We start from the raw sequence: 12662 nt of genomic DNA, 5'->3' as shown, positions 1-12662 counted from the left end.
TCTCTGACCCTCCCCCGTTCATGCTCTGTCTCTCTCTGTCTCAAAAATAAATAAACGTTAAAAAAAAATTAGAAAATAAATAAATAAAACCCTGGATTGTTTAAGAGTGTGCCTGAAACTGACCCTGGGTAAGGACTGTCGGATTACACGAGCAGGGCAGAGTGGTGGCTGGGAAATGAGGTGGTGACCATCCCAGCTGGCGGGCCCATCCTTACCTCTACAGAATGCCTGGCACGTCCCACGACCACGACTGTCCTCCCTGACCCCTGCTAAGACAGCTCTCTGCCTTGGGCTTCAAATCCCAGCTCCTCCACCCTCTCACCTGGGGACACTGGGTAAGTCATCTCCCTTCCCAGGCCCCAGTCTCCGCATCCATAAATGGACACAAACATACCTGCCTCCCAGGGCTGCCGTGAGGCTCTCGCGCGACAACATAATGAAAGCCCCGAGCAAACAGGAGGGGCTCAATGCACACATTTCCCTGCTACCCGGCCAGTCCTTCCAGAAGTCTGAACTTAGATTTTGAAAACCCTGGCTGAAGCAAAGGGAGGGCCCCAGAGGCCCAGGCTGGGATAGGAGAGGCTGGTAGGCCAAGGAAGGTGTCAGGGGGGACCGTGGGAAGTAACCTCTCTTGACTCCTAAGCCTGGGCTGACCCAATTCCCACTGAGGGCCACGTGGCCCCCACCTGATGCCCCTGGATCCCCTGCCAAGATTGCCATTGGCTGGGACGCTGCGGCCACTTGCAAATCTTCATAGTCTGGGGCAGGAGTCTGAGAGTCAGGTTCTGGAGTCTCAGTTGGTGGGGCTTCGCCTCCAGCCTCACCGTCCCTGAGCTCTAGGCTCATGGTACATCTGCCACCTTCCTAACATCTCTGGATGCCCAGCAGACACTTCAGAGTACCTGTGTCTTTCTCCACAGCCCTACCCATGTAACTGATGGCACCTCCACATTGCCTATGGCTCAATCCAAATGCCTGGGGTTGCCCCCAGACCGACCCACTCTGTCACACACCAATCTGGCCTTCAGCAAGTCTCTGGCTGACCTTTAAACTGCACCCGGGTCTAGCTGTGCTCACCATCTCCATCACCACTTCCCTGGCCCAAGCCACTGTCCTCCCTTGCCTGGACTCCATGATGCCACACTGCCATCCCCTGAGCACACCAGACCTCCCTGCACCCCAGGGCCTTTGCACTTGCTCTTCCCGCTCCCTGTCTGCTCTTCCCCCAGATGTCTTTAGGGCCCACTCTCACCCCTTCTCAGTGGAGCCTACCCTGACCACCATGCTTCGAATTACAACCCCCCCAAACTCCCCATCTCCCTCCCTGCTTTTTTTTCCCTCCACAAATTCCACCCTTTCACAGAAACACGATTTACTTGTATATTTTTTTTCTTCCATTTCTACTATAACGAAATTCCCATGAGGGCGGGAACACTTGTCCGCATTGCTGCTACCATCACCTAGCCCGGACTGTGAGGGACACACAGTATGCCCTCGGGAAAGCTTTATGAGGGTCTAACACTCTCAGGTTTGCAGGACCTAGCACTCTCCACAATGTTCCAATCCTGTGCTTACCCTGGTCCCGTGTCCTCAGCACCCCAGCGTCTACTGCACCCCACCCCCTTGACTAGGCCTGTCCTTTCTCTTTCACCACCAAGAAGGTGAGGCCAGGCAGCAGAAATGGAGTGACTCCCCTTGCCCATGGGGCTTCCTCTCTGGCCAGGCCCAGCACGGCTGGAACCAGAGCTGCCCTGGAGCACAGGCAGGAGGGAGCTCCCTGCAGGCATGGCCAGGGCGGGCAGGGGTGTGGCTGAAAGAGCCAGAGTCCTAGGAACCCCCCCCAGGGCAACCCTGGCCTCAGTCTCGCCATCCTCCAAATGTCTCTCGGGGAGCACTGAGCTTGGGAGTCCTGGGGAGTCAGACAGACCATGTAACGGACACACTCACCTGCTGCATGATGCCTCGTTTCTGGTTCATGGCGGCCAGGTAGCGTAGAATCAACTTTGTGGCCTCGGTTTTTCCAGAACCACTCTCTCCACTGACCGGGAAAAGGACCAGAAGGAGACTCAACCAGTTCACTGCCTGTTCTGGGCTCCCCCTACCCCTACCCTTCTTCGACCTCCTATGACACCAGAGGACATGGGCTGGCTGGCCCAGAGATGTCACGTGATCTTTCCCAGGTCCCATAGCAGGTCTGGCCTGATACAGACCCATCATCTGAGACTCCTCCCATACATACCCCCCCCCCCCGCCCACCCTGTACACAGAGGTCCCCGGCCTGACCCGCTGCTCACCTGATAATTATGCACTGGTTCTGTTTGGCATCAAGCATTTTGGCAAAAGCAAGATTTGCGATTGCAAAGAGGTGCCTAGAGAGACAGGCCACAGGTATCACTGGGACAGGACCCTGCCTCTCAAAACCCTCGGGTAGGAGAACATCTCTGTCCACCTCAGCAGCCAGTTCTGCTCCACCCTTCACCCTGGGGAAATGCTCCCTGCCCCCATTCTGGTCAGAGCCACAGAAATTTGGGGAGAGACCACTCAGCCGAACAGGTGGACGACCCACCACCAGCTGGCCCCACCCTTGGCTCAGGGGCAGGCAGGGACCCAGGGGACCCCGGGACAGCCCCCTCCCCATCCCCAGAGATACTCACGGGGGGTTTTCTCCTAGGGCCCGCCCGCTGTACTGCTGCACCTGCTCCTGCCCATAGATTCCAAACATTCGGTACGGGTTCACCGACACCAGGATGCTGCCGATGTAGGTCTGCTGGGCACACGGTGGTCTCAGTTTCTCTGCCTCCTCATGACCCTTCTCCCTGCTCCCAGGAGCCCGGAGCCCCGTTCTCACGGGGCCAGATGTGTGGCTGCCTGGCCTCCGTGTTCGCACCTCGGGCCCTCTCATAGTTTGACGGGTCACGTACTCTGGTAGTGGAATTTCAGGCACCGTACCAGGCTGAGGCTGGGAGAAGGCTAAGTGAGCAAAACCGCCCTGCCACAACTGTGCAAAGGTGGCTGTGTCAGCTGCTGCATCCTTCATTTATTCATAGTCAGCGCCAGGCCCCAGAAGCTTCTGCCTCGCAGTGAAGTCAAACCTCCACTGCCTGGAGTTGGGAGGGAGTCAGAAGCCCAGGGCATTCTGAGGTGGCCAGAGCCCTTGTGGGTGGCCTTCCCTCCTTCACTGTGGTTCTGGGCCTCTGGCCCTCCATTCCACTGTTCTGGGGCCAGAGACTTCCTTCCACCTCTCTGGCCAACCCCTTCCTGGGATCCAGGTCTACAGATTCTAGGACCCTGGAAGCTTTATCCATCACGTCCCCAGTGAATAGCCACTCATTTCTGGGTTTCCTGTCTCCAGGTCTCTCTCCCGGGCATCCACCAGTCTAAGACTCTGTATTTTAGGGTTTTGGATTTGAGAACCCCAGGCTCTAGTATGTCATACTCAAATGGTAGAAACCCCACAGTTCAAACCAGAAGCCACAAACTTGGCTTCTGTGGCTCAGCAGAAGAAATCTGTGCTTCCCACTGTGGCCCCGAGAGACAGCTACCTCCTGATCTGAGCCCAGGGCAGACCCAGTCCCAGAACTTACATAGATGAGGTTCCGTTCAAATCTGGTCTTGAGGTTAGACAGCACGGTGGTCTCCTGGAGGTCTCTGAAAGGGCACGAAGAGGGGACATCAGGGCCCACCTTCCCCCTCAGTGCAGGGCCTTGGTCAGAAAGCCCTGAGTTCAAGTCACCAACCAATCGTGAGGCCTTGAGCAAGTTCCTTAACTTCTCTGTGCCTCCATTTCTTCATCCGTCCAATGGATATATACTACCTCGTGGGGTTGGGGGATTCTCTGGGGAAGCAAACGTGAGAGCTGAGTCACCGTGACTGGATAATGATCTTGACCAGCAGAGCCCTCACGTTTTGGGCACCTCCAACGTGCCAGCACCCTCACAATAACAGCCACCCACCCCCATCTTGCAGATGAGAAACCGAGGCACAGAGAGGCAAAGTAATGCGTCCAAGGTCTCCCAGCCAGTAGGTGGTGAGGCTGGGGTTTGAACTCAGGCCCGTCCAACTTAGAGCTTAGACACGCACACACCGGCTCCGGGACACTTCACAACTCCCACTTTGCAGATGAGGAAACAGAGGCTCTGGAGATGTTCTAGGAGGTGACGGGCACCCCTCGTAGGAGGAGGTGCTCGGGCCAGGAGCGTGCAGCCCCGTGGTGACCCCTTGCCGGCCCCACCCCACTCACTCCAGCTGTGTCATGTCCTCCACACCATCCTCCCGGCACTGGTCACGGAACCGTGTGGTAGGCAGGTTGCGGATGGAGTGCATCTGGGAGAGAGAGTCTGTGGTCGGCCTGGCTGGAGAGCGCCCGTGGGTGGCCCCCTATCTTGGACACGCCTGGGACCTGCTCTTGTTCTGGAGAAGAGAACCCCGAGGCCAGGGCCCGGCCAGGTCCTGAGGCCTCCCTGCCGTGGAATACTGTGGCCCACGGAGCCTGCGTGCAGCCCTTACTCGGGGGACACATGCCGGCCTCCTGCCCGTGCGTTCCCTGTGGCAGGTGCTCCCAGGGGCTCCCGAGTATCCTGACCCCGGGGGGGGGGGGGGGAAGCACACGCACACACACAGTGTTCTCTCTGACTGCCTAGAAGGCCTCCCAACCTCAGGCTCTCCCAGCCGCTCTTTCCCTGGGTGGACCCCAAATCCTTGCTTCTGCAACGACCTGATGCACGTCCGGGTCCTGGTACGTGGGGCCTCTGGGAGGGCTGACACTGAACCGCCCTGCTCAGTACCGTACCCCTGCATCCAGCCCGGGGTGAGCACAGAGACCCCTACACGCAGCCCCGTATGCAACAGCTCATGCAGCCCCCACGCACACCCGTGGTCTTGCAGAATGCCTGAGGGCATGCACGCAGGCCTGGGAGGCCTGGCCGGAGGCACACACGCTTGTAATACATACTCTCAACGCCCATTTGACACACTCTCGTGTGCACAGAGAGCCGGGGCTGTCTCAACCACACCTGGGGGTCTCAAGACAAAAGTCCCGATGCCACCCGTGGCCTGCGGGATCTCCATCCTGCCCACTGATGTGCACATTCGTGACACCCCGGATGCCACATACGCGCGGGCCCTGGCACACACACATTACACACACACGCTTTCCTTGTCGGGCCACGGTACGCCTCAGAACGTGTCCCGGGCACAAAGGCCTGCATGTGACCTGCATGTCTGCAAGCACACGTGTGCTTCCTGCCTCTCCAGCCTCTCAGCTCCAGCCCGCACCCTTCTCTGAGCAGGCAAGGAAAGGGGACACCAGGACAGAGCCCTGCATGCCGCCTGCCTGTCAGCAGGCTGCTAAGTAGGGCACGGCAAGTATCACCCTTAGGCCCTGGCCTCCCGCCCACCCGTCTGGCCATGTGCGCCAGTGGCCACAAACCCTGAATAATTCAGCCACTCACGTATTCCAGGGTGAGGAGGGCCCAGGCATCCTTGCCCCTCACCCCCGGGCGCCCCGCGCCCCGCTCCCACAATGCTGCCGCCCACACAGCACGGGGCACCCGCCGCCGGGGCCAGGGCCCCCCTAGCAGCCAGGCCGCCCCGGTCGCCATCGCCGGGCCGGCTAGCTGCCCGCTCCACGGGGCACCGTCTGCAGAGGCTGAGAAACGCCCGCCACCCCCTGCGTGCCCCGCCCACCCCAGGCGTCCCGGGGGAGTCTCCGGTGACCACCCCCCTCCTCAGAGGGCCACCCAGCATCAGGCTCGCGTTCCTCCCTGAGCAGGGTAGCCACGCACGAGCTCGGCACCCTTCAGTTAAGCCACCTGCCCTGCACCCTACAGAGGGCCCAGACAGACTCCTGGCTCAGCCCCTGGTCCCCCGTGTGATCTTCTGGTCCTCATTTTCCTCACCATGCAGAGGACCCAGAAGTTTGGGTCCTAAGCCCCTCACCCTTGGGCAGTGCAGAGTCCTGCAGCCCAGGGGACCGCCCTTAAGCAGGAATGCAAAAGAGAAAAAAAAGACTCCAGTCTGGGGGAGGGTCAGCAGGAGACAGGAGGAACAGCATGGACGTGGATGTGGGGATGGGACAGGGTGGACAGGCAAGTCCTAAAGTTGTGTGCTCAGCCAGAATCTCTGGGGGGCTGCTGGGGACAGATGCGCCATTCAGCCTGGCCCAGGACAGGGCTGCCCAGAGCACAGGCTGGGACAAGATCCCTTCTGTGAAGTGACTGGGGAGAATTTCAGGAGTCTCTGTACTGTGCCTGCCTGTGCTGGGCATCCTCTTGTTCAATCTTCCAGAGGCTCTGGGAGCCCAAGGCTGTTCTCCTCAGGTTACAGATGGGAAGACTGAGGCCCAAGCAGGCGGCAGCTGACCAAGATCCCGAGGCCGTTCCTGTTTCCCAGCACAGAAGCCCCAAACCCTCCCTCTGCCCTCTGCCCTCATACCTTGTTCCACCAGCTTTTGGGACCAACTTCTTCCCAGGGGCCCCCATGGCGCAGGCAATTGGCTCCAGGGCCCAGGCGGCAGGACTGGGGGCGGGCGAGCACTCGTGGCCAGGGTCGAGGGGCTTCTGCCGGCAGCCAGAAACAGGACCAGAGCAAATTCCAGGCTCTTGGCTTGGGGCTGGGCTCCGGGTCCCGGCTTATCTGGACAGGGGGCTGCAGAGGGGCAGGACCAACTCGCTGGAAAGCGCTGAGTTTTTGCACCTGTGGCATGACCACTGCAAAACGCCCAGGGCCTGCCTGGCGCCGCTCGCCCACCCTGGGCAGGGGCCCTGGGGCCCCAGTGGGTGCCAAGGGGGCTGGGGCGCTGGGCACTGTCCCCCAGCGGCGCCATGGCGGCCACGTGGCTCTCATCTTATCACATGTGGCCAGCGGGTAGGAGAGGCTGAGCCTTAGCGTCTTCCGCTCTGGCGCGGAATCCTTGGGAGGGGTGGGGGTGGAGGGCTCAGGCTCTGCTGGTGACTGAGGGCCCTCCGGAGTGGTCTCCTCTTCTGGCTTCTCAGCAATCGGGCTGGCTGATTTTACCAATTGTCCAGGCCCTGGGTCGTGGTGCCTACCCAGGAAGACACTGGTCAGGTCGGCGGAGGCTGGGTCCTCAGACTGGGAAGCAGGAGGTGGCACAGGGCCCACGTGCTGGAGGAAGGGGTTTTCGGGCACAGGGGGTGGCCTGGAAAAGCCCCGGAGGCTGCCTGCACCTCCCGGCCAGGGCGACGGTGGGCGCTGGGCGGGAGGCAGGTCCACGTCCCAGCTGGGGGCCAATGGGGGCACCGTCCAGGGTGTCTCTGAGTCCTCAGGCTCACGCTGGCTCTCCCGGCGCTCAGGGGCAGCTGCAGCCACCGGCCAGGACCCTGCGTTGGGAGGCCGCTGAAAGGGTTGGCGCACCCGGGGCTTCACGGCCCTGGTGGGTGGCTCGCTGAGTCGCCGCCATGTGTTCGGGAGGTGAGAAGGCAGGTTGAGGGAGCGACACCGCGAGCTGTGGCCCAACAGAGGGGGTGGGGAGGGCGGCCGCGGGGAGCCCAGCACGGGCGAGCGGGGTGGGCCCAGGCGCCCAGAGCTGCGGTGCGGGGACTGGGGCTCCCGCAGCGAGCGGGGCCGGCGCGGCGGGGGCGAGAAGGGAGGCTGGAAGGGCCGAGGGCGGAGCGATGGCTGAGGGGACGGGGGCCCCACGGGCGAGCGGTAGCCTAAGCCGGGCAGGCTCCTCAGCGAGGGCTGGGGCGAGGGCAGCGGGGGCCAGGGGAGGCCGAAGGCCGCCCTTCGCCGGCGGGAGCCTCTGAAGGAGGGCCGGGGGCCGGGGAAGGCCAGCAGGTCCGGGGGCACCTCCGGGCTCACGGGAGGTGGCTCCACGAAGGCCCACCAGCTGGCGGGGGGCATGAGGGGCACGTGGGCCGGGGCAGCCCAGGGCGGCGGGTGCCGGCGGAGGGAGCCGTAGGGCGACGCGGGACGGGGCAGGCCCGAGAGGGCGGGGGCGAAGGGCGCGGCGGGCGGGGGCCCTGGGCCCGGGCTGGGGGGCCGTCGGGCCGCGGGCGGGGAGAGGAGCGCGCTCCAGTGGGAGGGCGGCCGAGGCGCGGGCGCGGGCGAGGGCGGTCGGTGGGAGTTGTTGTTGTTGCGCGTCCGCGCCTCGGCCCTCCTCAGCACGATGGGCGTGCCGGGGCGCTCGGAGTCCATGCCGGCCAGCTTGTAGCCGAAGCGCTTGTAGGCCGCCTCCCGGACTGCCGGGCCTCCCAGCCGCGCCTTCTGGCTACTCCTGAGCCTCGGGATGGGCTTCTTTTCGGACAGCGTCTTTTTGAGGAACCGCGCCAGCGAGGTGGCCGGGCGAGGTGGGGGGCGGCCAAAGTCGGTGCCGAAGCCCAGGCCCCGGTGGGCGCCGAAGGCGGACAGGGCGCGCTGGAGGTTGCGCTGGCGCGGCGTGAGGAAGCCCCAAAAGGGGTGGGCGTAGGGCACCGGAGGCACAGGGGGCATCTCCTCCTCCTCGTCGTCTTCGTCCGCATCCCCCAAGGGCAGAGGGATGTCCAGGGAGGGGGGCAAGGACACGTCCAGCTTCTCCTTCCCGAACAGTTTCACCTGGGGCCGCGGGAAGAGGCGGAACCTGCGGATAAGGGATAGCTTGGACCTGGCGGGCTTGTCCATGCCTTGCTGCTCGAAGAAGGCGGCGCTGGGCAGGCGGAAGGAGGTGGTCTGCCGTTCGGCGCCCGCCTCCTCCGGCTCCTCCAGCTCCGCGATGTCATCCATGGGGTGGGCGTACGGGTTGTGGGGCGACAGGATGGGCGGCGGCACCCACGGGTACGCGAAGGCCGGCTCCTCTGGGTAAAGATAGGGCACTTCGGGCGGATAGATGGCCTGGTCTCCGCCGCCATAGATGCCTTCGCCGTACGGGATGCCATAGGGGGCGCCATAGGGCCCCCCGTATGGATCAAAATAGGGCACGTCATACGGGAGGTCGTACGGGCGGTCGTAGGGCGGGTATGGCGCCTCGTAAGGTGCGTAGGGATCCAGGTAGTAGCCGTGTGGGTACGCCTCGCCCTGGTACGCATCGTAGTAGCTGTAGGGAGACGCGTACCCCGATGGGGGCGCGTATGGGGGCTCGTAATCGTCGTAGCCGTAGCTGTAGGGGTACGTGGGGTAGTAGGGGCCGCCATAATAATCCGGGTGGTAGTAGTCGTAGGGGTCCTCGGGCGGGTACCCGTGGGCGTGGTCTCCGTAGGGTGGCCAGGCCGGGCCGTAGGGGCCATAGGGGCCGTAGGGGCCGTAGCCCATGTAGGGCTCCTGCTCCTCCTCGTACTGGTAGAGCGACTGCCGGTCGTAGTAGTCATCGCCCTCGCGGTGGTAGTCATAATACTCGCCCAGGTCCTGGAAGCCCTCGAGCCCGTACAGCGACTTGCGAGAGCCCGAGGGCCGGAAGGGGACCTCGTCCTCGAAGGGCAGGAAGCCCACGGGCTCGCCCGACTCGTAGATGCTGCGGCTTCGGGGGAACCTCCGGAGGCGGCCTCCGTGCCGCAGGATCTCGGCGCCCGACGGGAAGGGCAGCTTGCGGGAACCGACGCGGGAGCTCGAGCGGTTGAGCCAGGCGTCCAGCGTGGCCTGCTCGCTGCCGGACTCCTCGGCCTTCTTGATGAGGAACTTCTTGGTGAGCCAGTTGATGGCCGTGGATGCCTTGCTGAGGGACCGGGCACGCGGCCGCAGGCGGCCGTAGCCGCGCCGGCCCGGGAAGCGGATGACCATGAAGGACGGCTTCTTGCCCTTCATTGCCCGCTTCTTCTTGCCCATGCGCATTTGCGTCATGAGCTTCGACGTGGACTTGAGCACGGTGCGCGCCTTCTTCTTGCGTTTGGTCTTCTGCGGGCCGGTGTGCAGGCCCCAAAAGAAAGCCGACGCGCTCCGGAACTGGCCCTTCTTGGAGATCTTGGGCGTGCGATCGCGGAAGCCCATGAACAGCCGCGATGTCCCCTTCAGGCTCCGTTTGGGCTTCTCCGGCTCCGGCGCCTTCTTCCCCTTTTTCCCTTTCTTAGCTTTCTTCTCATCCTCTTCCTCCTTCGCCATGGTGGCTGCCTGCTCCCCACCGGGCCGCGGCCCGTGTCACCAGCTCTGGGACTTGGAGACAAGGGGACACACCGCGTTTCCTGCCCGCAGCTGGACACTCGGCCTCTTCGGGCTGGGAGCAGCTGAGACTGGTCTGGGTGGCCTGGGGAGGGACAGACAAGCTGCTTCTGGCTGGGACCAGACTACGGGAGGGCAGATCCATAATTCATCTCCTCCAGAGCCGCCTTGGGTTTCACCCGAGTGGTGGTGGAAAGTGCACGGGTGTTGTTTACCAGGGAGCAGGGGAAGCCTGGCCCAGACCTGTGCTGGGGGCGACCATCTTGGCGTTAAAATCGCCAGGAGGGGGACTGTTTTGACAAGTCAAGCTCTCCCTGTGCCTTAGCTGCCTCAGGTAGCTCCCAGGTAAATGCTGGGGTCACGGCTGCTTCACAGAGGGAGACTCTGAGTCCCAGAACAGGGAAGCCACTTGCCCTAAATCACCTAGCATATCTGTACTGGGCCAGAGTGGAGCCACATGCCCTGAGCCGCAGTGGGATGTTCAAAGCCCACCAAGTTACCGTGGAGGGGAAACTTGGACCCACCAGGTCCTGGGCAAGGGAGGAGGGGAGTGGGCAGAGCACATGTCCAGCGCTGCGGTCAGTGTAACCAGAGCTGGCCAGCTCTCAGGAACATGAATAATGCATTGGGGACAACTGGGCTGCCAGCTCAGAAAGCAGGACAAGGTGGGGGGCATCTTGGTGGAACTCCCGCAGGGCCCCGTGAAACCACACGCCAGGGGGCTGGGGTAGCAAAAACAGAGGATGGGCCAGTCCCGGCTCTGACTTCCAGCTCTGCCAGCAGCTGGCTGTATGCCCTCAAGAAAGCCTTTTACCCTCTCTGGGCCTCAGTTTCTTCATCTGTAGGATGGGAGTGATAAGCCATGCCCTGTCTCCTTTATGAGGAAGCAAGACTTGATGGAGCTCCTGGGTAGCATAAGTGGCTGGAGAGGCCACATGCCTGGCTCACATCTGGGATGCCTACCCAGCCCTGGCCTCTCCTCCCAGTTTCTGCCCTTGCTGAGAAGGTAGTGATCGTGTAGCTCCTGCCTTCTGTGGGTGCAGCTGATTGCTCCAGGGTGGATGTCTGACCCAAGGCCATGCGCCCAGTCTCTGGCCAGTGACCAGTCCACTTTTGAGAATCTGCACTTTAAGTGGTAGGGGTTGGGGCATGTTAGACAAAGGGTGTGTGTGGAAGGTGGGGGGTGGGGGGGGCCTCAGGGGCAGCAGCTCTGCAACCTGAGGCCTCAGCACTATCCCTCTTTTCCTCCTCCTGCCTCTGCCCAAGGATCAGGGATCAGGGCATGCTCTGAATGACTGAAAACAGATCTTCAATTCGCATAAGGTGGAGGCAGGGGCTTAACTGAGCCGACTCCAGCCGACTCCTGGAGCTCTGGGGCTGTGAGGCCCTGCTTAAACCGCTGGGTAAGCCAGAGACCCAGCCAGGCCTCCATCCGTCAGGCACCAAGGCCTCCACGGTGCTTATCTCGGACATACCACTGGAGGCCGTGTCCGTGTTCAGGGCTCCCGCCTGGATTCCTCTGTCAGCCCGGCCCCTGCCCCTCCGGGGGTGCTGGAGGCAGCACACATTCGCTGGTCCATTCATTCATCCATTCAGTAGTATTTGTTGAAAGCCTGCTGTGGGCCAGGCACTGTCAGAGCACAGGGGATACAGCTGAGAAGGAAACCGAGGAAAACCCTGCCCTTGTGGCATTGACATTACAGGGCTGGGGGGGATTGTCAACAAACAAAGAAAATGAGATCTAATCGGTCAGTTGGTGGGTAAGTGCTGTGGGTTAAAATAAAGCAGGGAAGGGGCGTTTGTGCAGCGTTGAGTAGGGGTTGGGGAAGGTGACACCAGGAAGTAACACTGGGGCCAAGAGCTGCAGGAGGTGAGGGCAAGAGCAGGAGACTGGCAGAGAAGCTGCCGCGTGGTGGTCCGGGTGAGCGACGCCAGGGGCCTGGCCCGGGCTGGAGGCAGCGGAGGTGGAGGGCGGTGGTGGGATGCTGGCATATTCTGCTGGTAGAGCCCACAGGATTTATAGAGAAGTCATGAGTACCTCTGAGGTTTCCTTACTGAACAAGGGGGAGGATGGAGAGGCCAGTGGCTGCGAGGAGGAAGAGTGTGGGCGGAGCAGGTAGAGGACAAATGGCCAGATGTCAGCATTGCACATGTTGGCCTTGCCAGGGAGCCGGGGGCCCCCCCCCCCCGGCACTCTGCAGAGGTCAGGGCTGATGACATCAGTTCGGGAGCCAGTGGTATCCAGCCGGTGTTGAAGCCACAGCTCTGGAGGATGGCACCAGGGAATGAGTGCAGATGGAGGAGAAGGGATGAACCCCGGGGGCTGCACCGTCTGGGGACAAGGAGGCAGTGAGTGGCCGTGGAGGGGGGCAGGGCGCTGCGGCAAATGGGCACACGGGTCAGGTAAGTTGAGGACGCGCTGGATGTGGCTATGCGGAGCCATAAGGGTGGCCCCAGTGGAGCAGTGGGGGTGAGGGTAGTTACAGCCCGACGGGAGAAGGTTCTAGCTAGAAGGGAATGTGGTGGTCACAGGGGTGTCCGTGCCCGTTGCGCACTGGGGAATGGCGTGCACACCAAGC

General features: G+C 62.3%; 1 protein-coding gene across 1 annotated transcript in view; it reads right to left on the bottom strand.

The window, feature by feature from the left end:
* Positions 1-10454, bottom strand: part of MYO15A (myosin XVA) — a 52679-nt gene extending 42225 nt beyond the window's left edge. Inside the window, exons 1-6 of the mRNA XM_040453030.1 lie at positions 6433-10454; positions 4241-4323; positions 3585-3648; positions 2655-2764; positions 2295-2369; positions 1942-2038 (exon numbers count right to left, since the gene is read on the bottom strand). Of these exons, the coding sequence (XP_040308964.1) occupies positions 1942-2038; positions 2295-2369; positions 2655-2764; positions 3585-3648; positions 4241-4323; positions 6433-10026 (4023 nt within the window). The 5' untranslated portion in view covers positions 10027-10454. The remainder of the gene's footprint in view (positions 1-1941; positions 2039-2294; positions 2370-2654; positions 2765-3584; positions 3649-4240; positions 4324-6432) is intronic.
* Between the last annotated feature and the right edge of the window lie 2208 nt (positions 10455-12662).

The sequence above is a fragment of the Herpailurus yagouaroundi genome, unplaced genomic scaffold, assembly GCF_014898765.1.
Source record: "Herpailurus yagouaroundi ecotype Mexico unplaced genomic scaffold, PumYag 208, whole genome shotgun sequence".
NCBI lineage: Eukaryota > Metazoa > Chordata > Mammalia > Carnivora > Felidae > Herpailurus > Herpailurus yagouaroundi.
This window is presented reverse-complemented; position numbering and strand designations above follow the sequence as displayed.